The 26,019-nt window shown below is 34.1% G+C and overlaps 4 protein-coding genes across 4 annotated transcripts; 1 reads left to right on the top strand and 3 right to left on the bottom strand.

The window, feature by feature from the left end:
* Positions 1-972: 972 nt before the first annotated feature.
* LOC110667681 (cytochrome P450 89A2) lies at positions 973-2,821 on the top strand. The gene has a single exon (XM_058146536.1). The coding sequence runs from the start codon at positions 1,141-1,143 to the stop codon at positions 2,701-2,703; it is 1,563 nt and encodes a 520-aa protein (XP_058002519.1). The 5' UTR covers positions 973-1,140; the 3' UTR covers positions 2,704-2,821.
* Positions 2,822-8,358: 5,537 nt separating this feature from the next.
* LOC110667642 (uncharacterized) lies at positions 8,359-11,066 on the bottom strand. The gene is made up of 5 exons (XM_058147618.1): positions 10,775-11,066; positions 10,233-10,669; positions 9,335-10,105; positions 8,897-9,211; positions 8,359-8,796 (listed from the first exon to the last, which is right to left on the bottom strand). Exons 1-5 carry the CDS (start codon positions 11,064-11,066, stop codon positions 8,359-8,361), a joined length of 2,253 nt encoding a protein of 750 aa, XP_058003601.1.
* Positions 11,067-12,182: 1,116 nt separating this feature from the next.
* LOC110667643 (uncharacterized) lies at positions 12,183-17,008 on the bottom strand. The gene is made up of 6 exons (XM_058147617.1): positions 15,914-17,008; positions 15,449-15,799; positions 14,690-14,998; positions 14,283-14,567; positions 12,657-13,151; positions 12,183-12,368 (listed from the first exon to the last, which is right to left on the bottom strand). Exons 1-6 carry the CDS (start codon positions 17,006-17,008, stop codon positions 12,183-12,185), a joined length of 2,721 nt encoding a protein of 906 aa, XP_058003600.1.
* Positions 17,009-18,218: 1,210 nt separating this feature from the next.
* LOC110667683 (uncharacterized) lies at positions 18,219-25,274 on the bottom strand. The gene is made up of 7 exons (XM_021828602.2): positions 25,103-25,274; positions 24,158-24,238; positions 23,824-23,872; positions 23,572-23,668; positions 22,698-22,750; positions 21,194-21,256; positions 18,219-19,142 (listed from the first exon to the last, which is right to left on the bottom strand). Exons 1-7 carry the CDS (start codon positions 25,201-25,203, stop codon positions 18,870-18,872), a joined length of 717 nt encoding a protein of 238 aa, XP_021684294.2. The 5' UTR covers positions 25,204-25,274; the 3' UTR covers positions 18,219-18,869.
* Between the last annotated feature and the right edge of the window lie 745 nt (positions 25,275-26,019).

Below are 26,019 nucleotides of genomic sequence, written 5' to 3'. Positions count from 1 at the left end.
ATTCGTTTATATAAATATTTAATTAAATATAAAATATATGTCTTTTATAAAAATATTTATAAATTTTTATATATTTTATTTTATACAGAATAAAAATAAAATATTTTATAAAATTATTAAAATTTTAAAATACATTATTAATAAAAATAATTTTATCTAAATTTTTAATTAAAATATATAAAATTAAATAGATTCTAATAACTAAAAATAAATTTTAATCGAATTTAAAATAAATTTAAATATTAAAAATATTAATCCAATTTAAATTTAGATAAAGTAATTTTTTCGAATACTTTACTCATTATCATCCTTACTTACAACCATGTACTTGCAGCTTTAGATATTTCCCAACAAAGATTATATTCTTGACATATTAAATATTTTCTTCTAAAATTTTATAAGAATTTAATTTAAATATTTTTTTAATTTTTAAATTTTAAAAGAAAGAATTAACTTTTTTAATTTAAATTTTTTTTATTAAAAAAAATAAAAATAAAAATAATTTTATAAAAATTTAATTAAATATTTTTTCTTATAAATAATTTATTACAGAGACTAATCTCACAATCATATCTCCTAAAATAGTGCAACTTTCTTATAAAGCTCCTAATTTCTCTCTCTTATTTTTGCTCTATCAAGAATATCTCCAAGAATCCCAATAACAAATTGAATGAATCAAGTTCAAGAATGACATCAGCAAAACCAGTACTTTTAATAGTTTTCTCTCAAAAACTTCAAGTCTTCAATAGTTTATTTAGAGATAAGTGTAATACTATTATCATCTTAAAAAATATAATAATATGAAAATATAAATTATAAAAATTAAATAAATCAAATAAATAATAAAAATGAATTTAATGAAAAAAATTATAATTAAAAATTACTTCATATAATACTTATACTCAAAAATTAAATTTTTTTGGTGATAATCATTTTTTTTTAACAAGAGTAATAATCATGATAGGATGATCGATTGGAGAACACGAAATTCTTTTTTTTTAGTATTAATTATGATAGGCTGGTAGATTGGAGACCACGAAAGATGAAATCTTTCCATTGCTGAGCCTTTATTTCCCCAGGGTCCAGAACACTGCGCCTGTGTCTTTATCTGCTTTCCCCACCACTCAAAGAAGCCAGAAAATGGAAACCTGGTTCATCGTCCTCATCTCTTTGTCCCTCTGTCTGCTATTCAACTCCTTCTTCTCCCTTCTCAAATCCACCGGAAAATCCTCTCGCAGCCTTCCTCCAGGACCTCCTACCATTCCCATCATCAGCAGCCTTTTATTGCTCCTCAAATCTTTCTCCCAACTCGAGTCTATTATTCAAGGCCTACGTGCCAAATACGGTCCCATCATCACCATCCGTATCGGCTCTCGTCCTGCCATCTTCGTCACCACTCACTCCCTCGCCCACCAAGCTCTTGTCCAAAACGGAGCTGTTTTCGCTGACCGCCCTCCTGCCCTAGCTGTCAGCAAAATAATTACTAGCAATCAGCACAATATCAGTTCTGCCTCCTATGGACCAACTTGGCGGCTTCTCCGCCGTAATCTCACCTCTGAAATCCTCCACCCTTCGCGTATCAAGTCCTATTCCCACGCACGCAAATGGGTTCTGGATATTCTCATCAACCGCCTCATGTCTCAGTCAGAAAGTGGTAAGGTTGTCCACTGTGTTAAAGACCATTTCCAGTATGCTATGTTCTGCTTATTAGTTCTCATGTGTTTCGGAGACAAGCTTGAGGAAGAGAAGATCAAACAAGTAGAAGACGGTCAGCGTCGCATGCTGCTGAGTTTTAATCGTTTCAGTATGCTGAATTTCTGGCCAAGTTTGACGAGGATATTGTTTTATAAACGCTGGGATGAGTTCTTGCAGATTCGAAGAGACCAAGAAAAGGTGTTGATTCCTTTGATCAGAGCGAGAAAGAACGCCAGGATTGAGAATTTAAGCAAAGATAAAGACGATAAATTGGGAAAAGAAGAGTTTATAGTATCATATGTTGATACTCTGTTGGATTTGCAGCTTCCACATGAGAACAGAAAGCTTGAAGAAGGGGAAATAGTTTCTTTATGCTCTGAATTTCTTGATGGAGGTACAGATACTACATCCACAGCCCTGCAATGGATCTTTGCAAATTTAGTTAAGTACCCACATATTCAAGAGAAGCTTTTCATGGAAATTAAGGATGTTGTGGGGGAAGAGCAAGAGGTTAAAGACGATCATTTGCACAGGATGCCATATCTGAAAGCAGTGATTTTGGAAGGACTAAGGCGCCACCCTCCAGGGCACTTCGTGCTGCCACATGCTGTGACCCAAGATACTGTTCTTGATGGGTTTGTGGTTCCCAAAAACGGTACTATAAATTTCATGGTTGCAGAGATGGGTCGGGATCCTAATGTCTGGGAAGATCCTATGGCATTCAATCCTGAAAGGTTTCTGAATACTGAGGGAGGGGAAGCATTTGATGTAACTGGAAGTAGGGAGATAAAGATGATGCCTTTTGGGGTAGGGAGAAGGATTTGTCCTGGATATGGTTTGGCAATGCTTCATTTGGAATATTTTGTGGCAAACTTGGTTTGGAATTTCAAGTGGATGGCTGCTGATGGGGATGAAGTCGATTTGTCAGAGAAGCAAGAGTTCACTGTGGTGATGAAAAATCCACTAAAAGCCCAAATATCTCCGAGGTTGAAACCTCAGAATTTCTGAGGAGGTTCATTTTTAATAATTTATCAATATCTAGACTCGTATTAGGAAAAGAAGTACATTTTCTTGGCTGTATCATGTGTCTGGATGTATTATTAATAAAGAGTAGTTTAGCTTGGAAGTGCTTGGCAGGCTCCAGTGGGAGCAACTCCAGAAACTTTCTTTCTTTTTTCTTTCTTTTTTTTTTTTTTGAAACCCAAAAACAGAACTTCATAGATTACTAATATCAAAAGCTAATACATCAACAGGGATAGAAGGGGGAATAACACCCCAATCCACTATGCCAGAACTTGAAACGGCAGCCCTTGCAAGAATATAGGCACACACTGGTTCCCTGAATGCTTAACAAAAACACAACTACAGTAATGAAGCTCATTAAGAAGAGCTTGACAATCACAAGCAACTTGTCCAAAATTGAAGACCCATTAACAGCTTGGAACAGGCACAGCGAATCTGTTTCCATAGCTATACAATGAAGACCACATTTAAGTCGACTGGATGCAACTAGTCTAACCACATTTTATTTGTTATTTTAGTGTGATTTGATTTCCAGCTCTAGTGTGACTTTATTTAAGTTTCTATTTGAAAGTAATTAGCATAATTTGATTTGATTTCCTTCTAATTTTCCTTTTCTATTGTCTCTAAATTTTAGAAATTGAAATAAAATAATTATTAATATAACATAGAATATAATAATCATTAACGTAACATATTTTTCATAAATTTTAAAATTTTACATAGTGAAATTATTCAACTTCTCAATAGCTAATTTACAAGAAACATGCTAATATGAACAATTCAGAGTGGCGGACTGGCAGTAACATAAACAATTGTCATTGTTTTTTGAAAGTAAAATCCCTCTAATTAGAGGTTACATTTAGCTTTTTATTATTTTATATGGTTAAGATTTTTTATGATCAATCTGTGAAGAAAATCATAACTGATTTTACCACTGTCATATATAAAAGAAATATATATTATCATCACTCTGAATTATATAAACTAGCTATTAGAAATCAAAAGAATTTTATTTTGCAAAATTTTAAAATTCAAAAGATTTTATTTTACAATTTGAAATTGGAATACAACTGTACTACCCTTAAATTGAAAAACACTTCCCTTTTTTTCAACCTTTACCTCTCAGAATAAACGCAGAATAGAACAAGAACAAAGTACTGCAGAAAACAATAGTCAAACAAAATCAAGAACAAATTAGAAGGGAGAGCATAGACGATCACAAAGAATTTCAGAGTGAAGTGAAGAGTGACGGCAAAATGAGAAAAATAAACAGACAGATAGCAATGCAAGAAAAATGTTTAAAATGATACAAGATGACAAAAGGAAACACATGATCAGCGTATTTTAAGCTCAAACTGAATACCCAGAAGAAAATGTAAAAAGTTAATTGACAAGAATTTTAAAAAACACAGAGGGAGAAAGAGAGTTGTTTTCTTTTTACAGTAGAGTAGAGAACAATTGAAAGATTTTTCTTGATTAAATATGGTTTATTAAGGATTCAAAACATAAAATATAATAAAATTTGATAATATATATTTATATTTTAAATGTATAATAAATTAAATTTAGATAAAAATTTTCAATATATATGAATATTAAAGTGATGGGCAATGTTGGGGACTTCCATGATGAGCATGCCAAGGATTCCCATTAAGCTTTCATCGAAGACGATGAAGGAAGCCGATAACTACGATTGTCGCCTTCTGGGTGGATAAAAATGGCCATAGCCGTCGGTGGTTACAATCCACCGTTGACAAAAATAACTTTTCTAATAAGTACTTTTCATTTAATTTTTTTTTACTTATGCCTACAGTTCCTATTCTTGTTTGAATTTTCTTACAATTTCATTTTGAAATAAACGGATCAATTTAGGACGTCATTGTGATCAAATTAAAATATAGGAATTTAATAGTAAATAAATAAATGTACATGAGCCTCAATGTGACCAAAAATAAAACATAGGGGCTCAATATTATTTTTACAGTGAAAGAAAGCATAGAAAATAATCTATAATATTTATAAATTAATTAAAAATTTAAAAGATACATAAAGTTATAAAATAACATCCTTTTTTTTATTTAGTCAACATTTTATATATTATTTTATTGTTATAAAATTAATTTTCTAATTTAAAGCTCATTATAATTTTGTTACAAATTGCTTACTTCCCTAACAGCCCTATAACGAAAAAGTAATTAAATTCCCTTGCTTGTCACAACATTATATGTAACACCCTCCCGGTAACTACTCCGTACATCCTACTGTTCCAGTGATCGGTGTCGGTCCGGACAGCTAGAATATCCGGAAAAATATTTAAATTAAAGTCAGGAACCATAATTAACTCAAATATTAATAAGAAAAATTTAGTAAAAATTTTAGAAATAAAATACAACCAAGTTAAGCAGTAGGTGCCTAGCGAAGGGTAACCAGAGGGAAGTTGCGGTTCTCGCAACGAGGAGCCCTAGACCAGGGGGAAAAATTATAAAATAATTTTTGGGACTCTAGAGAAGGGTTACTGAGGTTCCCATAGCATTAGAATGCCAAGAAAATACCTAGAAAAATTTTTCAATCGGTACAGACAATTTTGGCCCGTTGAGCCAAACGGAGGGCATTTTGGTCATTTCGCCTTCAGAGGTGATTTTTGACCGACTTGTCCAGTTGAGTAAATAATTAATATGACATAAAATATGAATAAACATTACTAGAAATCAAATTGAAAATGAGTAGTGGAGGAAAGGAAAGAAAATGAGGAAAAAGCTTAATTATGACATCATGGTGATGTCATTAAGAAAATTTGGACCAATCACAATTAAGCCATCCTTTGACTAACAAATAAAAAGACTAAATAAAGACTAAATAACTAAAAATTTCAGCAGCCCCTCCTCATTCTCTTACCAGCCGAAACCCTAGTGTACCCAAACCACCATTGACAACCTAATCAAAGCTCAATTCCCTCCTTTATTTCACCCTAAAACCCATAAGTCCCTTCATCAAAAATTAATCCCACACCTAGACAAACCTTTTGGCAGCCAACAAGAGGAAAGAAAGTGAAGTTTAGGGCTTTGGAAATTCTGCCCAATCAAGGTTAGTGCTACACTTTTATTCTCACTCTTGTAATCTTAGTTAGAACATCATTTTGAGCTAAGAGATTTTAAGAAATTGAAGTAAATTACATGTGTTAAGGGTACCTTCAATTTTCGGCATCCCTATGGAAGATTGAGTTTGATTGTTTAATAAACTTAGAGTGGCTGGAAATGAGGGTTAAGGTATTAATATGCATGGATATTGAACTAAGTATGTTAATTAAGGTTTATGAGTAAATTGATTTGGACATTAGGGTTTGGAAAGGTGAAAATGTGACTTGGCTTAGGAATTTGTTAGAGAACTTGTTAATGGTCAATTAGTGACTATTTTAGGTAATTTGACCAACAAATGGACTGAAAAATAGGATTCCAAAATGAGATTGCAGGCTGCCCTAGGACAGCAGCATAGGGACTGAAAATTCAGTCCCTTTGCACTGCCATAACTTGGGCTGTGTTAGTCCAATTGGTGTTTGGCCAATTGGACATGAAACTAGGCTTATAATGGCACATTTTTGCTGAAGAAACCATTCCCAAAAGACCAAATCAAGAGGACCAAAACTTGGCCCCAATCCGGATACCCTGCAGCTGGTTCTGCAGAATTGACCAAATGAACAGTAACTGTTCATTTGGCCATAACTCACTGTAGATATGGTCAATTGACCTGAAATTTTTACAGCAACAAGTTAAGACATAGACAAGTTAAGACATAGACAAACAACTTTCATGAAGGAACCTATCCCAAATTATGGCCAGAACCTAACCCAAATGGTAGTGGAAGTTACTGTTCCTGTTACTGTAGATATGGTATTTTCTGCAGAATGGGAATCCGGCCAGCTGTGGTTTTTGGACCATATCTGGAGCTACAAAACTCCAAATGGAGTGATTCAAAAAAGGAAATTCAACTAGACAAAATAAGGAACAACTTTCATGTTTTACATTTCTTCAAATTCCCACAGTAACAGTGTCCAATGGAACAGTGAAGTTGACTCACCAAAACTGAAAATTCTGTTTGTGTTGGGTTACACTTTGAAATGGTATTAACACTTAATGCCAACAAGTTTTAAACACCAAATGTGGTATGTTGGGAGTGCCAAAGTCAATGAACATATTTTCTATCCAAAAGTCAACATTTTTGTTGACCAATGAGGTGAATAGTGACACCAAAACATGAAATTCACAAATTGAAGAATTTAAAAGTTCAAATGCCCTAGTATACCTAACAAGATTGGTTTGGATAGTTTGGCATGCCAATAGGGTTCAGTTAGCAGTACTGCACATGGCGATATGCCATTCTGTGATTTCATGGCTTTTAGCCATTCTGACTTTGTATTGAGCTTTGGCCTTGTGCCTGATATATTTACAGCTTGTTAGCTGTTCTGTTGCACACCGGGAGATGCATATGTGACCGATGGTGTGACGGCCCGAGGTACTTGATACCCAGTGCCAGTTTACCCGTTATCGATCCGATGCGTCTAGTGTAGGTTACTTGGGGCAACCAAATGAATAAAAGTGAACAAAGTTAATGAAATAATGAATATACCAACACCAAACAAAGAAAGCATACACATTCTATACACATTTATTTTCTTGCTATTTTCCTTTATTATATTATTGCACCACTAAGCATTATTGCTTAGCGCGTTGCTTTTGCCACGCGTAGGTACTGGAGATACCGATCGTGAGCCCAGTAGACCACAGACTGGGTGAGCCCATCCGGCAGTTCTGCTCAGTGTCCGTGTCACCTCAACGTTTGCTGTGCATTGGTAGGACATTAGGTGTCATTTTGACATTTTGTAACTTAATTTTGTTTTCTCATATGTATTTGAACTTATGTAATATATTTTGATGTTCATGTAAATAATGAAAGTGATGACTATGAATGCAAAATTTGAGCATTTATTTATTGCTTGTATATGAGAAAGGGATGTTTGAGAAATGACAAGGTTATTGAGAACTGAAATTGAGAAATATTGATGAGATTTTGGATATTGGAGTTGAGATGATGGAATACAAATATTGGAAGTGTTTTTAACAGGTTCCGAAGAACTGTTTTCTCCATTTTTAGCCGGTACTCCACCGGATTTTCTTTAAAATCTTCGGAACCTCAAATGAATAATAATTTTGATAAATGGCTTAAATAAATCATATTTCATAAATTGGCTTGAAAAGCATGACACAAATTAAGTAAGGTATATTAGAGTGTGCCAGTACACCGTGTGGCATTACTTACACGGGTATACTGTACACGGGTAAGGGGTGTCACATTATATGTTCTATATTCAAAAGTAGCATATAAGCACTAACTGTATTTCATACCATAATTAATCAAAGCTAAGATAACCTCAAACATAGAAATCATGAAAACAAAACAGAACAAGAAGAATTGTCTGAATAAAAAAATCATTAATATAATCAAAGTTTAAGGCCCAACAAAATTTCAACATTTAAAAGTATAGTTGTACGCAGTTTCATGCATCTACAAAGTAAACAGTTCATCAATTGTGTGGTGGGTGTCTTGAACTTAGCATCTACAAGGTGGAGAGTTAAAATTTTTTTATTAATTTAAGTTAAAATAAATATCAGGCCATGAATGATAGGCTTGAATGGTGTTGTTAAGGCTGCCTTCCCATTCCCATTCATAGCGCCTTTTTCCCGTTCGAACTCGCAATAGCTTTGGCGTGGTTAAGACTTGTTGAGCAAAAATCTTCATGTTGTGGCATTCTTTAATCAGCACCTCTTCCAAAGATGGGAAATTGAAAGCGTAATTACCTGAACAGAAGCTTGTAAGGCATGGTAGATTTCGAAGTCCCAGGTATTCTAGTTGATTGAATCCAATATCATCTTTAGCTCCGTCTGCTTCACTTGCTACTATTTCTTGCATGCTTTCACATTCTTTTATATCCATTCGTCTGAGTTGCACAAAACTTCTAGCTGCTGAGGCCGTTAACAGATTTCTTAAACCATGGCATTTTGACACTTCCAAAGACATTAGATTCTGGAAAGATATTGAGGATGGAACTAAAATTTCCAAACTGCTGCATTTCAATACTTTCCAGATTTTGAAAAATAGGGACTGATTGTTAGTCTTCATCCACCAGACGCTTGAGCTTCGGCAGCTTAGATAGTAGCTTTAGTTCTTTCAAACATCTGAGCGACTGAGGATGTTTCTCCTCGCCATTGTTTATGTGTTGAAGGATGATTTCTTCAACAGAAGCATCGCTGAGAACAAGCTTCTCCAGGCTAGGTAAGCTTTGAAGGACATTAGATGGCAAGAGCGCAGATTCACCAGAAAAGCATGTCAGCTCAATGGCTTTCAGTCTGCACAAGTACTCAGCTTGAAAATTTTCACTCAACTTGTCCTTTAAAGTGTTCCATTCCACTCTGAGTTTTTCCAAGCTTGGGATTGCAAACTGAAAAATCAATTAAAGTATTAAAAAAAGGAGGATAGAATCTTATAGAGATAGTAGAAACCAAACTGGTGGAGGTTGGTCCATTGGAGGATGTAAAGTTATTAAAGAAATTATTGAACTGACCTTGGCAACAAAAAAAGCCGCAATGGAAATATCAAAGTCTCCCTTGTAAACTCTTTCTCCAGTTCCCTCACCAATCATGCTTGAATGTTGTACCTTAGAAAATGTTGAAGGTAATAATTCCACCTTTGGACAGTCAAGTACATCAATTTTTTTCAAGGATGGACACTCAAGAACATCGCTTGCAGAATAAAAGCTAGACAAGTTAGGCAAACACTCGAGACTTATGGACTGCAATGATGGAAATATGGTCTTATCCCTCATCATTTCCTCATCTGAAGACTCTTTTGTGATGATCTGTTCCACCAAACTACATCTTTTTACTTCCATATGTTGGAGGTTTACAAGACCCAAAGCCATGGACACAGTAAATACATTAGTTAAGTTGCTGCAATTATGAACTTTCAGCAATGTCAGGTTCTTAAAGGTCAAAATTCCTTTATGATCCTCATTGAACACATGCCTCAACCTAGGCAAATCAATTAATTGCAGCTGATTTAATGTTTCCATAGGCCTGAAGTCATCTTTAACAGCATTTAGACCTTCGAACTCAAACACGTCTTTTACTGAATCACATTTTTCTACAACCAGCGCTCGCAACCGGTACAAGTGCTGCAGTAGATTTGATGATATAGCATTTGGGAAAAATGAACACTCGTCCACAACCAACTTACGTAAATACTGGAAGTACTCGAATGGAAATTGGGCATGCCATTTTTCTTTCAACATGGGATAGTTGGAGAGTGTCATATCGCAGATCGTTCCAAATCCATCCTAAAAATCCATAATATTGCATTAGTATGATATCCACCCATGACAGAGATTTAACCGAACAGATTAGCATGATCCACCCATGAAAAAGATCAATGGCCAGAAAAGTAAGATCTGGTAACATACGTACCGCTTTATTGTACAACTGTTCAATTGTGGCATTGAGATTGCCTTTCCAACTCCATTTTTGCTCATCATAGCCTGTAAGTACACTGTGTAGCTTTGGTGTGCATAAGACTCCGGAACAGAAAATCCTCAAGTTGGGGCATTTTATAACAGTTACTTGTTGTAAACATGGGAATTTGAAAGTGTAACTGCCCAAGCAGAAGCTTGTGAGGCTCTGTAAATCTTCAAGTTCTAATGTTTTCATTTTGCTGAAAACAATCTCATCTGTTGTTCCATCGTCTTCACCTTCTACTATTTCCATCAGCATTTTGCAAGATTTTAAACTCAATGTCACAAGTTGCACCATACTTTTGCCCATTGACGATGCTACCAAGTTTTTCAATCGATTGCATAGACGTAGTTGCAGAGTCGTTAAATTTTGGAAAGATGCAGAGCATGGGGCTAGATTAATCAAATTTTCACAAAAGCTTACTTCCAGAGTCTCAAGCTATTGAAATAATGGGTCCTGCAGTTGGCACTCTTGCACTAGTATATGCTTCAAATCACCAAGATTATCTAGCTTTAAAGCCCTTATCCGTAGGAGTATAGTGGCATTTTGCTGGTCACTACAGAGTGTTTCAAATCGAAGTAGCTCCTTTAGATTAGAATCACGGACTCCGGGTTTTTCAAGATTGGATAATCTTGGAAGGAAACCAAACAGATAAGCAGGAGATTTGTTTGGAAAAAAGCACAGCTCACAAACTTTTACTTGGGAAAAGAACTGTGTTGGGAATTCAGATTGCAGCATCAATATGGTAGACTTGCAGTCTAATGACAACTCCTCCAAATTAGGGAACATTATTAAAAAGCAAGTAAATTAGTTCCTCATACATGAATAATTAAATTTCATGATTTTTATTTTGAGGGAAATGAAGGAACTTGGCAGTAAATAAATGAAGTTTACGTCCCCTTCATTGTTTGGATATTAAAAAGAAGAAGAAAATAAAAAAGGAACCCATAATTAGTTCATGTATAATTAATTCAACAGAATTAATAATTTGAAATTTCAAATGAACTTTTTTAGCAAACCAAAGATGTTAAATGTGAATATGTAAATAAATTTCATTAAAATTTATGAAATTCATTTATACAAAACATGTAGAATTTACACTTTCTGATTCCCCACCAACTCCAATGCCACTTTTTATTTCCTTGCAAATCCATAGAAACAAAAGCAAATACGTTAATTGGAATTAGGGGAATAATTAACTAGAAAAAATAAGAGTCAGAGAAGAAAAGAAGAAGAAGAAGAAGATTGTGGGGGCAATATTAAAGGAATTTTATTTTTTATTTTTTACTTTCCAAACATATCCACGTAATTAAGTCTTTTTTTTTTTTTTTAAATAGCCTTGTAAATTTGAGAAGGGAATTAACAGCTAACCTTGTCTCTAGCCTTTGCTCCCTTCCTTCGTTATCCTTACTGGATTTTGGTGCTCTTTGTAGTGTGGAAAAGAAAGTCTTCATGTTTGGACAGTCATATATGCTCATCTTTTTCAATGATGAACATTCAATATTACTACTTCCTAAACAGAAACATGAAAATTTGGGCAAACGTTCAAGGACTACGGACTTTAACGAAGGAAATATCATCTTACCCTCTAAAGTTGTTTCCTCTTCCTCCTCCACTCCTGTTATTCCTTCCAACATGTTACAATTCTTTAGCTCTACCTCTTGGAGTTGCATGAGGCACAATGCCACGGACTGGGTAAATATATACTTCAAGCTGCCACAATTTTGAAGTTGGAGTAAACTTAGATTCTTGAGTTCTAAAATTTCCCGAGGATCCTTGTTCCATAAATGCATCAACATCGATAGATTCATTAATTTCAATTCACTTAAGTGGGGCAGCAGCCCAACGTGCCCATATAGCCCTTCCAAGTCAAAAACTACTTCCAGCGAATCACAGTCTCTTACCTCAATCTTTCTCAACTTGTTCAAAAACTGCAGGAGATTGGCTGATATGGCTTTGGAGGGCTGATATGGCTTTGGAGGACAATGCAAATTTATCCACCACTAGTAATTCTACATTGTGGAAGAACTTCCCTTGGATCCCATCATGCCAGAGTTCAGGAAATTTAGATGCTTGGAAATGCTTGTGAACCTTTCAATCCCAAAAGATAGCATTATTCACAAAACTAAAGAAGTCATGCAAATAGGACAAACAAAAAAATATTAATTATACCAACTTCTATAAAATAAACATGTAACTTATAAGCTTGTCATGCAAGGATTAATATCGGTAGAAGAATAAGTACCCACCCATTTTGTTAACTGACTTGCTACAGTCGCATTAAGGTTTCCTTCCCAGTGCTGTTCGTTTGCCTATTTGTCCACTTGTATTCCACGTAGCTTTGGTGTGCTTAAGATTCTATGAGAGAAATTGACGGACAATGACACTTTCTAAAGTTGCATGAGTCCCTGAGCAAAAGCTGGTGAGACTACCCAAATCGTCAAGTTCCAAACATTTAAGTTTGGTGAAAATAATCTCATCCTCGATATGATCTTCATCGCTTGACACTGTTTCTGTCGACTTGTTGCAACAGTGGACTCCCATGTTAGTGAGTTGCACCATAGTTTTGGCTGTGGACGTGGTTATCAAGTGTGTCAATCCATTACAGCTCATCCCAATAAGAGTTGCTAGATTTTGGAACGATGATGAGGATGGTGCTATGTTGATCAAACTGCCACAAAGTTGAACTCTCAAAGTCTGAAGATATTGAAGAAGGGGTTCTACTTGGGAGTCTTGCTTCCATATATGCTTCAAATTATGAACAGCAGTTAAGTGCATAGTTTTCACTCGTGCTAGTGTCTTTGCACGTTCCTCCTCCCCAACAAACCCTCCATGTGAGAATAGCTCTTCTAAAGAACCAGAACATACGATAACCTCTTCCAAATAGCAGAGTCTTTCAAGGAAACAAAGTAGAAAAGGACGTGATTCATTCCGTAAGGCTCTCAAAGTAAGAACTTTGAGTTTGGAAAAGCAGTCAAATGGCAATTGGCCGAGCTGTGTCGCAGTCAAGTCCTCAGATTCTAATGTCAATTCCTCCAAGTTGGGACTAACTTGAGGGAAATGTATAAAGAATATTGTTTACAGCTTTTCTTATTTATATTTTTAATATTCGAAGCAACACATTAATTCACACATGAATTTAACTTATATCTATATGGCATTTAACTTTTTATTTTATAATTTACTCTTTCAAACTTTAATAAGAATATAGTTGGATTTCATTATACATTCTTCAAGATCACAAATATCAAATTAATTTTAAGCCATTTTTTCTACTTAATAATAAAATATCCCATACCTATTGGATTTAATTGCAAACAAGAATCAATAACTTAAGAATCAAATTATTGAAAATAGAATTATAATATACAATTAAAAAAATACACCAAAATTAAGGATATATAATTAAGGTAAAAAAAAAGTTAAGGATACATAAATCATTAGGCCTAAATATTATTATATGCATATATGTTAATTTTAAATATTAATTATTAGTTAATATTTGAAGGAGAGAAGAATAATATTAGGTAATAAATGGTATCTTTTTACAGATATATAGTTTATTTTATATTTATATGATTCATAAAGTTCTCTAAAAAATATTATATAAAGATATTTGATGCTAATTTCCTTTAACATCAAGTGTTTATCTTTTATCCTAAAGAGGGAGAAAGAGTATGAGATGAGGGGAAAACAAAGAGAAATTATTTTTTTTTCCCAGCATACTATTAAAATTAACAATGCAATAATTAATTAATTAATTATCATTCAATTTTTTTTTAATCTTGCACCATACATATTTAATTGTTATTTCTTTTAACATGTTATTCTCTATTTTTACTTTTTATTTATTATATTTTAAAATATTGTTCCTATGACTTTTAACCCCATTAATGTTTTAACATCAAAACAAAAGAAAATTTTTTTATCAACCTGCTTTTATTTTTAATAAAAAAAAAAAGAAACTAAAAATGGAACAAAAGATTAGGGTAGGAAAGTTCATACCTTTTCCAACAAAAAGAAAGGTGGTCGAATTGGGATGTTTTGTTGGTCCTTACTGTCCAGTTTTTGGTAAGCGAATTTCATGAGTTTGGGACAATCATAGATGTCCAAACGTCTCAATTTCTGCCACTCACAAGTGTATGTCCCTGGATAGAAACTCCTAAGGTCTGGCAGATTTGAAAGTTCGAGAAAAGTTGGTTGAGGAAACTTGAAAAAATAAGGCGCTAGCTCCACACCTTCTGCCTTTGCAACAATCTCCTCAACCCCACAATGGTTCTCTATTTGAAGCTGTTCAAGTTGCAAAAGACCATGGAGGTGGGAAAGAGATTTTTCAAAACTTCACAAACATAAACCCTAATTGATTTCAGGCTTTGAAAAGTGAAAACTCCTTGCGGATCCTTACTCCATACATGCTTCAATGACTCCAAAGAACATATAGATAAATCTCTCAGCTCAAATGCTGCAACAACATTCGCTTCAACATTGAAACCCTCAAGTTGATATATCTCTTGTACTGAATCACATCTTCCTAAATACAACTCTAATCTCTGGAATCGTTCCAAGACATTCCATGGAAAAACAGTCACTAGGTTTCGACATTCAGTAATAAATAACGACTTTAATTTTCCAAAAGAATCAGCTGTAAGTTGGCCGTGCCATATATTTTCCAGTTTGTCCATGCGACGGAGTTCCAATGTCTCCAACTTAGAGAAAGCAACCTGCAAGCCAATTCCACTTGTTCACTTAATTGCGTCTTTCCAACAAATTTAGAATAATCACAAGTTAGAGAAAAATAACTATAAATCTATAACTGTAGAGACAGCTAAGAGAAAAAAAATATACCAAATTACATATAATGATTTTTTTTTTCTTTTTACGAACTTGCCTTTTTTTTTTTTTTTTTTTTTTAATTTGTGGTCATTGTTTGGATTAGCTTTACACACATCTTGGCTAAGAAATTCATTCTAATTTATCCCAATTACAATTAGCAAAATTCTGGATATGGAAAAGTTCTAACATGTCCATGTATTTATGCATAGAGAGCGTAAAAGAATTCACCATTTCATCAAAGAGAGATTGAATTTTAGTATTGCAGTTCATCATCGAGTTAACTTGTTTGGCCATCATGCCTGTACGTGGAACACTAGGGGCAAAGCACATCAATGCACGACAACACCATATTTCCAGTTTTCTAAGAGATTGAAATTCAACTGGATACCCATTGCAAGCCTCATTTTATCCAGTTTAGGGAAGAGTATCTTATCCATGCTCTCTTCTTCTTCCGTTACATTTTCCTCTGTCAATATTATCTCTTCCATGGACTTGCAATCACGTATCTCAAGTTTTTTGAGATGCAAAAGACTTCTAACAATCGAAGTTGTAAATAAATACTTCAAATTATGGCATCTCTCCACAACCAAGCCAGTTAAGTTTGAAGATGTTGCAGAAAGATGATCGTGCCATATCTTTTCACAAGTGATTGAGGTTAATTGCAGATCCACCAAGCTGGGGAACGAAACCTGCAGACAATAACATTGCTTCAAACGCGTCTTTTATTTTTTTCTATTAAAAAAATAATAAGAGCCAGGGAGCTCTACTTTCTAAAAATATCAAAAGTTTAGTGCATGACATACCATTCTGTTGAGAAGTGAAGATTGAGCACCAAGCTCATGCTCTGACAAAAATTCCTCAAATGCTGGATCAGCTGTCGATTGCTTGTGTCTTGCTTCAGTTCCTAGAGCCACCTTCATTTTGCTGCAAAAGCTTCGAAGATGAGGTAGATCAATTAGCTTCAAGGAGCACAATAGACCAAACTCTACCACTGCATTGTTGTTTCCATTTTCATCAATAACAGTAGCTTTCATTTTAGTGGGTAATGAGAAGAGATTTGTCAGCCTTTCATAATTTCTGACTTCTAAAATTCTTAATTTGCTAAATGACCCTGCTTCAAGTTGACCATGACAAATCTTCTCCAGATTCATTAAATTTTCCAAAAACAAGGACTCTAGGATGGGAAAGGCATGACGTGCAGCCCACTTTGTTGAGTTGATAATATGTTGAATCACAACATCATTTTGGATATGGAGATGCTTCAATTGTGGAAATCCTTCTCTATCAATATCATACAGCACATTCTCAATCCCCCTAACTTCATCTAAATATAGATCTTCAGTATCCCTCAATAACTCTTTCACTCCGTACTCCAAACGAATGCTTGTCTTGAGCCTGAGCTTTAGAGTTTTTGATGTTTCATAGTTACCATGCCAGCCCCATACATGTCCTATTAATATTCTATACCTTTGCAACTCATTGGAGAATAAGGTTTTTGGTATTATCTTGGCATCTAGAACCTGTATTTCCAGAGTTGTAAGTTGAGACAATTGTTCCAACTCAGCAAGGTTTGCATTACCTTCATTGCTGATTCCTTTGGCCTCCCACTGAACAAAACTGTTATTCAGATACAACGCTTCTAACAGAGACAACTTTGATAAGACATTTGCTGGAATAACTTTCAGTTTCGAACAATTGCTCAAATCTAATAACTTCAATCGAGTCAATTCTTCTATTTGTCTAGGCAACTCGACAATACACGAGTCTACGAAACTAAGGACTTCCAATTGCTTCAACTCTCTGATGATAGATCCATCATCCGTCTGGCACCGATGCAAGCACAAGGTATGAAGGTTTGTTAGGAAACCAAGTGATGAAGGCAGGGATATGAAACGCATCCCAGTAAAATCCACTACTTTTTCTAATTCCATCCAAAAATAGATCAGGGATTTCCAAAGAAAGATCTTCAGTGAAAAATGACAATAACTCGGCTTTCGGGCACTCCATCCCTTGAGTAAGTTCTTGGATATCACAGTAAGCCAAAGAAATCCTGGTGCAATCCTTGTTTGGCAAATCCCTCAGCCCAAAACCACTTATACCTATAAAAGCATGTTGCGCCCGAGAGTCCATAGAGAATTTATTCAATGTAAGGAATATATTCTAATAGTTAATTACGATAAATTTTACTATAATTAATTATTATTATTATTATTATAATCTTATTGCTACTTTACTTTTTTAACTTTTTTTTTTTCTTTTTTATTTAACGAAGATTTAATTGCAAAATTATAATTGATAGCCGGGTCACCCATGATGAGCATGCCAAAGATTCCCATTAAGTTTCATCGAAGACGATGAAAGAAGTAGATAACTTCGATTGTCGCCTTCAGTTGTGGCAAAAATGGCCATAGCTCCATTTGCAGTCGGTGGTTACAATAAAAAAAAAAAAAATTCCTCATTCCTTTTTGAATTTTCTTAGATTTCATTATGAAATAAACGGATTAATTTAGGACCTCAACAATGTGACCAGATTAAAATATAGGAACTTAATAATAAAAAATAAATAGATAAAAGTACATGAGCCCCAATGTGACCAAAAATTAAAAAAAAAAAAGGCCCAATATTATAAAAAATAATTTATAATATTTATCTTTGAAAATTAATTAAAAATGTAAAAGATACATAAAATTATAAAATAACATCTTTTTTATTTAATCAACATTTTATAAATTATTTTATTGACATGGGGATTCAATTAGTTAAAAGAAAATTATATCTAATTAACTAAAATAAAACTTTAAGAACTCAATCATACATGTAACGTAAACACAACCCCCTTTAAATGTATTGGCAAAAAGTAATCCACAAAATTTGACCAATACTGTCATAGAAAAAATTTAAAAAGTAAAAAAATTCTTATCTACATAATAAAATTGATCATAAAGTTTCAGTTCTATAAAATATAATCCAGCTATGATCATAGAAATGATAACTACACTACATTCATGGACTTCATTTTGCTAGTAGAAATCAAACATCAAGAGGATGATAATTTAAAACATATAAAAACACTATACACCACACTCCAAAGATCTAAGTCCCCTCTAATATACAGAACAATTGAGTATTAATTGTATTTCAAAGTTGAAGATCCAAGGCAAGAACACAGCAAGAGTTTGGGAATCTTTTAGAGACTACCAGTGTTGAAGAATGCATACAAGCATGAATTCATGCAATGCATCTTGCATGCTCAAGCTGACTGAAAAAGAGTCGTTTGTGACCCCATCATTAAATCCTCAAGAATGTCTCAACACCATAGCTTGCTCAAGTCCAAAAGAACTTAGAAGGTTGAAGCTAATGCTACCACAGGACAAAAAAGGTGCGACAACAAACCAGTCCTCCATCTCAAGCAATCTAGCTAATACCAAGTAATATGAAGTTTCAATTTCGTTCACCATGGACTAGCGAAAGAATTTCTCATGGCAATGTCAAATACGATTTAGAGATAAGAAGCCATCAGGCAATTACATGAGAATTGTATAAATATACCATTCAAGTAAGATCCACGGATTGAAATGTTCTAATTCCATGTGGCATAAATCTATGATTTTCCCTTGCTGCTGCTAACCTGAAGGATAGAAACACAATGACGCCAACCCCATTGCTTGCCTTGGTACAAATAGTCTCTCTCTCCCCAGTTCAGCAAATGGATCCATGAGCTTAGTAGAGGGTGTTGTAACCAAAAAGAATAACCTAAATTTATGAATTTCCAGTTGGTGTAGAATTTGGTTCTGATGATCCAACTATTTCTTCAAAGGCTTCCATATCAATGGTCATATCATCATCAATATCGGCCTCCTGCACCTCAGCCATTATTTCATCCCCATCTCCTACCATAGGTTCAACCCCATTTTGTATTGAATTGGATTGCGGCTGTGGTTCCTCATGTGCTTTATCTGGTTCATCTAGCTTTTGCATTGTTTGTGGATAAGGATCCATGCAAACCGTTAATGTAGAGGTCACCAACAGATTCTGTGAATTGGATTTGTTACGTTAGTGAAGCTAACCATCAGAATAACATGACCTAAATCAGAATATCATGCGCTGAATAAAAATACTAATTCTAACCAGTGGTTGAACTTTTGAGGCGTTAATGATCTACATTTTTAGAAGTACAATTTTTTTTTAATTTTGTATAGAGACTAGAAAGATTCAACCAAATGGAAATTTGAAGTCCCAAAATTTTGTGTACACAAAGATAATCACATAACAGAACTTGCCATAAGTGCTATTAAAGGCGCCAAAAGGCATTGGGCGAGGGCCAGGCGAGGCTGCCTCGCCTCACCTGGGATGAGAGAGGCGAGCGCCTCTCTCGCCACAGCGAGGAGGGGCCGAGCGAGAGAGGTGTTGCCTCTCTCATATTACCTCTTTTTTTTATTTCTGTGTTTTAAAAGGAAAAATACTCTACCTTTTCTCATTTTCACACTGCAGCAACCAAAGAAATAGTAGTTTTTTATGAAAATTTAAAAAAAAAAAAAAAAAAAAGAAAGGAAGGAGTAGATGGAAGAAGAAGAAGAAGAAGCAGAACCACGTTTCTGCAAAAATCCAAGGAAGAAGAAGAAACAAAATGAAATATAGCAGGTTAGTGGCAGTAAATTGACGACAATAAATTGGAGTGAGAGTAATTGGTAGAGTAATTAGGTGACTTTACCATATTGGCGGCTGGTGACAATAAATTGGAGTAATTGATAGAGTAATTAGTTGACTTTACTATGTTAGTAGAGTCATTAGTGGCAGTAATTATAATAAATACAATTCCATAAAATAATTATAACAAAGATAAAGTAATTTATAAGAAAATTTAAAAATTATATCATTCTAGTAGTTAATAATAATAATAATAAAATGATTTTAAATTTGAATATGTATATTATACTAATATATATATGTGTGTGTGTGTGTGTGTATGCGCGTGCGCTAAAAATATATATAATTTAGGCTATGTTACAGTGGAGCGCCTCACTTCAAAAAGGCATCGTCTCGCCTCTCACCTTGCCTCATGAAATCATAGTTATTAAGGCGAAAGGCGACACTAAAGCGATAGGGTCTCGCTTAGCCTTTTTTGCGAGGCGAGACGATGCCTTTTTGAAGTGAGGCGCCCCACCGTGACATAGCCTAAATTATATCTATATTTTTAGCGCACACACACACACAAAACCATATATATATTAGCATAATATACATATTCAAATTTAAAATCATTTTATTATTATTATTATTATTATTATTATTATTATTATTATTATTATTATTATTATTAAAATAATATAATTTTCAAATCTGCTTATAAATTACTTTGTTTTTATTATAATTGTTTTATGAAATTGTATTTACTATAATTACTACCACTAATGACTCCACTAACATAGTAAAGTCAACTAATTACTCCACCAATTACTCCAATTTATTGTCACCAGCCACCAATATGGTAAAGTCACCTAATTACTCCACCAATTACTCTTACTCCAATTTATTGCTGTCACTTTACTGCCACCAACCTGCTATATTTCATTTTATTTCTTCTTCTTCCTTGGATTTTCGCAGAAACATGGTTCTGCTTCTTCTTTTTCCATCTACTCCTTCCTTTTTTTTTTTTTTTTAAATTTTCATAGAAAACTACTGTTTCTTTGGCTGCTGCTGCAATGTGAAAATGAGAAAAGGTAGGTTATTTTTCCTTTTAAAACATACAAATAAAATAAATAAATAAAAAAAGAGGTAATATGAGAGAGGCTCGCCTCTCTCATCCCAGGAGAGGCAAGGCTACCTCTCCTCGCCTGACGCCTTTTGGCGCCTTTAATAACACCGCATGAAACAGTTCAATTGAGAAAAATCTAAACAAAGGTTCTATTAATGATAGAAAAAATAAATAAAAAAATAAAAAGTAGTAACAGATCATACAATTTATCAAGTTACACAGTGTCTGGCGCATGTAGTGCTAGGTAAATTATTAAATCAACAGAAGATAAAACACATGCTCAAGGAAGGGGGGAAGGACAAATAATGTCCAAGTTTTAGCAACACACCTTCTCTAGTGCAAGGGCAAGCTTTGACAGATTTGGATAGATACTTCTTGCAGCCAATAGGATCTGTTAAATATAAAACTCAATGTGATATTTGTAAAATAAAATGAGACAATAGTAAAAAGCCACAAAAATAAAGGATAAACACATATAAAGAAATCAATAGGGAAGCAGAGTTGTTGAATCATGTCAAATTAACAATTCATGCATTTTTCGCATTACATGTGCTAAGGTTTGCTTGCTTTAATGCTTATTAAAATAGCTTAAAACACAAGAGGAAAATACATAAGAAAAATAAATACCTGTATAGCAGGTAATGCACAATTGGATGAAAGATTTAATGCCGAAAAAATTTTATGAACTCCTGGAACTATCACTCTCGAAATAGGTCTAGTTTATTTATGCACATTAAAATAAAGAGAAAATTATTAAAAAAAAAGTACCCTATGGTTTCACGATTTCATTACTTGGGAGTGGGACCTAAAGTCTTTTGTGACGCTTCCGCACCCTATGCCATCGAACTGTTGTCACTTCGATACCAAATTGGGTAATGGCATTAAGTTTGCTGATGCTGCATGCTTGTGTGGCATTTTTTATTATAATTTTGCTGAAGTGGCACAATAATGAGTGGGACCCATGCAATAATATGTCAAAAATAATAAATTTTCAAATGCCACATCAGCAAAATTAATGCCATTAAGACATTTGTCACTTAAGTGCTAACACGATAACACAGGATAGTGAAGTGTCAAGGGAAAAAAAAAAACTCAAGCCCAAGTTTAGAAGCGCAAAACCACATAGTACTTGTCCATACTTTCCCCTAAAATACATTACTCTCTGAATTCTGCTGCTCCATAAAAACAAATCTGTGAAGTACAAAAACTTTCTCAGCCTTCCAATCTCATGCTAAAGGAACAACAACAACTGAATTGGAGGGGGAAAAAGGTAAACACATCTATTCATAAATCTTTACTTAGAGAGACAAGTCAAAAGGAGTTCAGAATTGCAATGGCTTCTCTGGAACCTAAGCATTTTCCAAACATTGATATGAGGGAATTTTGTAGGATGAATAGTTTTAGTTTTCTTCCTAAAGCTAAGTACAAGGCATACAGGTATCAAAGTGGAAGTTTTCATATCTTATTGTCCAAAGTCCAAACTAATGGATCATGTATCCTGCACACATAGAACCAATCAATCAAAATGCAACATTTTTACTCCTTAAAGTCTGGGAAACTAGATGTATAGAATTTCACAAGTTTAGATGATGATTAAAGTCAAAAGTTATAAGAGTCCCTGAATCACCAAATTTATGATTTATACAGGTCCACCAACAGAGAACCACTAAAGGGAACATACAGCAATTCAGAAACCCTAACCAAAGTAAATATATACTCACATTACAGTATACAGAAAGCTATAGAGAGAGAGAGAGAGAGAGAGAGAGAGATAGAGAGAGAGATGGAGGGGGGGGGGGGGAATAAAATAACATAATCTATAAAATAATCACCTCACAGAGTCTCTGCAGGGTAAATGGAGGACCTTCATCAAAACTATGAAGAGCTGTAGAGCAGGAAACACAAATTTATAAATAGTTTCATCCAAGAAAAAAGGAATATATGATTTATAATATTTTTTTTCAATTAGCCAAAGCATATAAAAGGGGGTTTGCCAGAAAATGCTTTCAATGGGGACAACAGCAATCCTAAATAGGATTCTTGGCCTCAAGGACCTTGCAAAAATTAGGGTTCACAGGAAGACCAGAAGCTAAATCATATATGGCACTCTGGTTTGTGGTTGGGTCTGAGTAATCAATTACTGGATACTTCTCCCCCATGAGTGTCAACGCTTACTCCAGTTTTCTATTTCTAACATCCTTGCTGAAAGTGTATGGTGTTACGTTATGCCAATGACCAAAAAATGGACAATTGACGACTTTATGCAAGGGTTGAATGTCAAGGAAGAGAATACAACTTTCCATCATAAAAGCTTGGGGATCATGCTTCAGCCCTGATGGAGAACAGTCAAAGTTCACATTTTTCAAATCAGTTCCAGCATAACTCAAACCTAAACCCATTCCAGCCAAAATCAGACTTCCACCCTTTCACAAATTCATTTAGAGAATTTCTTTAGGTTTATATCCAAGGATAACTTCCTTTTTGAGACAAAATTAACATCAATGCTTATGAGACACATAGCCAAGTCCACATGTCAATTCTGACAATTCATCCAAGCCATACTCATCGTTCTAACATGAGACTTGGCCTATCTTGTCATTATCCCCCTTTTTAACATTAACAAATTCAATAACATTGTATTGCCAATTTAAACAAGACTCATCTTGTAGACAGCTAAAAGCAAAGCAATAATGGTTTTGAATCTACCTTCATCCAACCTTTTCATCAGTTCTTCATAAGTTTCTCCCAATATAGCATTCTGCTCCTCACTAGTCATTTTTGCCTCAGGATACTCTGATAGAACCTTGATGAATTAGGAAAAGAAAAGTTGAGTATCATCATCCAGGAACCAATTATAAAGAAAATTATGCACTTTTTATTCTTAAAATTAAATCTATAAAAGTGATCACTGATCATTGTGAAGAAATAAGAGACCTACATGGTAGCATGTCCCCATACCTGCTTCAGATGAAAGGATATCATGCTCTTCAATTTGTCCCAATCATGCCTAAGGTACAAATCAAGAAACAAACACACAATAATAGGAGTTGAAATGTTGAATTATAGTGACCATCCACCTATATATTTAATAGTCAGAAAAAAAAAATGATATCTATTCACTTCATAAATGCACACATGCAAGCTTCTGCATGTATAACAAAATGTGTCCATTTTCGCTAGTTATTAATTGTATGAATTATGTCTACATAAGAGAAAAGTACATGCTAAAACTAATCCAAACCTCATTAATCAAATCAGATAAGGAAAAACTAGTATTAAGCTAAATACGTACCAAAATTTCCCAGTGGATGCAATAAGTTCAAGAATGCCTCTAACTTCTTCTTTGTCAATCCCAGGCTTGGATTCTTCACCTCTAAATTCCCAAGTGCAATACTACTTCAGTATGCTAGAAGTTGTTAAAACCCTATGTACATGCAACTTTGTGAAAGATACAATTTACAGATATTTAATAAAGAAAGTGCAAGGAGAGGATGTATTACACCAACACCAAGGCCAAGTTTTCAACAACATTCCTCAAAGTTCTTCACATTTCATCTGATATTAAATTCCTACTAGGAATATACCAATTAGTAACATCCACATACAGTCAACATACATAATAATTAGCAACCCATACTAGAAACCAGTGAGATAATTAACCAGAAATTTTACAATGAAATTTTACAATTCTGGAATGGAACAGATTGCTCTTTCACAACCAAGGTGGAATTAAGCTCATCCTCCGTGCCAATGGTGCAATTTACCCATCGCTTGGCACAAACTTGTACAGTTTCACCCTTCTACTCCTAAGCATAACTTCTTATTATGGCTAAACATTGTGGCCCTCAACTGCTGAACGACTTATATTAAAGCAGCCAGACATCTCATCCTTTAAATGCCTATTCCCATTATGTCGTTAAAGTTAGCTTATAATTCTCATATTTAGCATGTAGAGGTAGAATTTAGACTGTACATAAAAGAATCCCCAAAATTCTAGATTTTCCCAGAAAAAAGAAATTACCCATGACAACCCCATTAACCAGAAATCAGTCCATCAATTTCCTTTAATCCCTGCCCTATTCCGAACACAGCAAGCTTCAAATCCACATAGCAAGAGGAAAACAAGCAAAGTGGTATTGCGCTTCAGTAAATACCAGCCAAAGAACTTTACACGCTAACTGATTCTTTTGCATAGACAATAAGACTTAAACAACTATCTGAAGCAAGAAACATTTACCCATGATTTAAGGAATTGGGAACCATATTATCCTCGCGGTGCTCAGCATCGTTGGATAAAGCGACTGATTGCTCTGAATTTACAGTTGGGGGCATCGCCATCGGAGCTTTCACCTGTTAGAAATGACAGTCGAGATATTTTAACAATCTCCCTGTGACGCCGGCACCCTAATATAATACCCCGATCGTGGTTTATTTAGTAAAGTTTTAACTTGCATAGGGATTAAATTGTAATTGCCACCTTTCTTACTCCGACCGAGACTTATACAAAACCACTCAATTATAAATTCAAATCCCACATTGCTTAAAACTCTATTTGATATTATTATTAACAAATAATTTAAAATTAAATTTAATAAATTTTAATTATAAAAATATCAACATAATAAAATATTTTTTTAAATTCCTATTTTAATAGCATTTAATTTTTTTTAATTAAAAAAGTTTTAATCTTTTAATTTTAATACCAACGAACTAAAAGTAAAGTTTATTGCTGTCTAATTTAATTTGGTTAAGTAATTTAAAATATATTATTTATTTATCTTAAATTTAAGTTTGAATATTTACTCATTTTCTTATTAAAAAAATAAAGCTTTTTATTTTTTTTTTACATGATTATCATAGCTAAACATTGATTGATTTGAAATCGAAACTAAAATTAAAGTCAAATGTGTCAAAATAGAAATTGATCAACAGCTTTTAGAATCAAACCAGACTAAACACAGGATAACATAGGGTTGATTTGATTTGAGAGTTTTATGAACTTTGAACTTAGTTGGAATCGCCTATTCGGCCCAGTGGTTCAATTTGATTTGAACTAGAAAGTTACTTGAAAAACATGGCACCTTTAGGACGTGCAATGTGGTGTCCAAGACCGAATTAAAATCACTTTCAAATCAAATTGAAATCTCTAATGAC

Source organism: Hevea brasiliensis, chromosome 5, assembly GCF_030052815.1.
Source record: "Hevea brasiliensis isolate MT/VB/25A 57/8 chromosome 5, ASM3005281v1, whole genome shotgun sequence".
Taxonomy (NCBI): Eukaryota; Viridiplantae; Streptophyta; class Magnoliopsida; order Malpighiales; family Euphorbiaceae; genus Hevea; species Hevea brasiliensis.
This window is presented reverse-complemented; position numbering and strand designations above follow the sequence as displayed.

Bases quoted from the DNA above. Each gene is read 5' to 3' on its own strand.
- LOC110667642 (XM_058147618.1), bottom strand. From the start codon at position 11,066: ATGTTCCCTAATTTGGAGGAGTTGTCATTAGACTGCAAGTCTACCATA. The intron at 9,212-9,334 runs GTCAGTTCAATA...TTGATTTTTCAG, and splicing joins CGGCTTTTTTTGTTGCCAAG to TTTGCAATCCCAAGCTTGGA. The intron at 8,797-8,896 runs GTGGATGAAGAC...ATATCTTTCCAG, and splicing joins TGCCGAAGCTCAAGCGTCTG to AATCTAATGTCTTTGGAAGT.
- LOC110667683 (XM_021828602.2), bottom strand. From the start codon at position 25,203: ATGGCGATGCCCCCAACTGTAAATTCAGAGCAATCAGTCGCTTTATCC. The intron at 24,239-25,102 runs GTAAATGTTTCT...TTGGGAATTTAG, and splicing joins CCCAATTCCTTAAATCATGG to AGGTGAAGAATCCAAGCCTG. The intron at 22,751-23,571 runs GTAGATTCAAAA...CCTGCTCTACAG, and splicing joins GATGAAAAGGTTGGATGAAG to CTCTTCATAGTTTTGATGAA.
- LOC110667681 (XM_058146536.1), top strand. From the start codon at position 1,141: ATGGAAACCTGGTTCATCGTCCTCATCTCTTTGTCCCTCTGTCTGCTA.
- LOC110667643 (XM_058147617.1), bottom strand. From the start codon at position 17,008: ATGCGTTTCATATCCCTGCCTTCATCACTTGGTTTCCTAACAAACCTT. The intron at 13,152-14,282 runs GTATGAACTTTC...TATTTGGAAGAG, and splicing joins CTTTCTTTTTGTTGGAAAAG to GTTATCGTATGTTCTGGTTC. The intron at 12,369-12,656 runs GTCCGTCAATTT...TGGGATTGAAAG, and splicing joins CAACTTTAGAAAGTGTCATT to GTTCACAAGCATTTCCAAGC.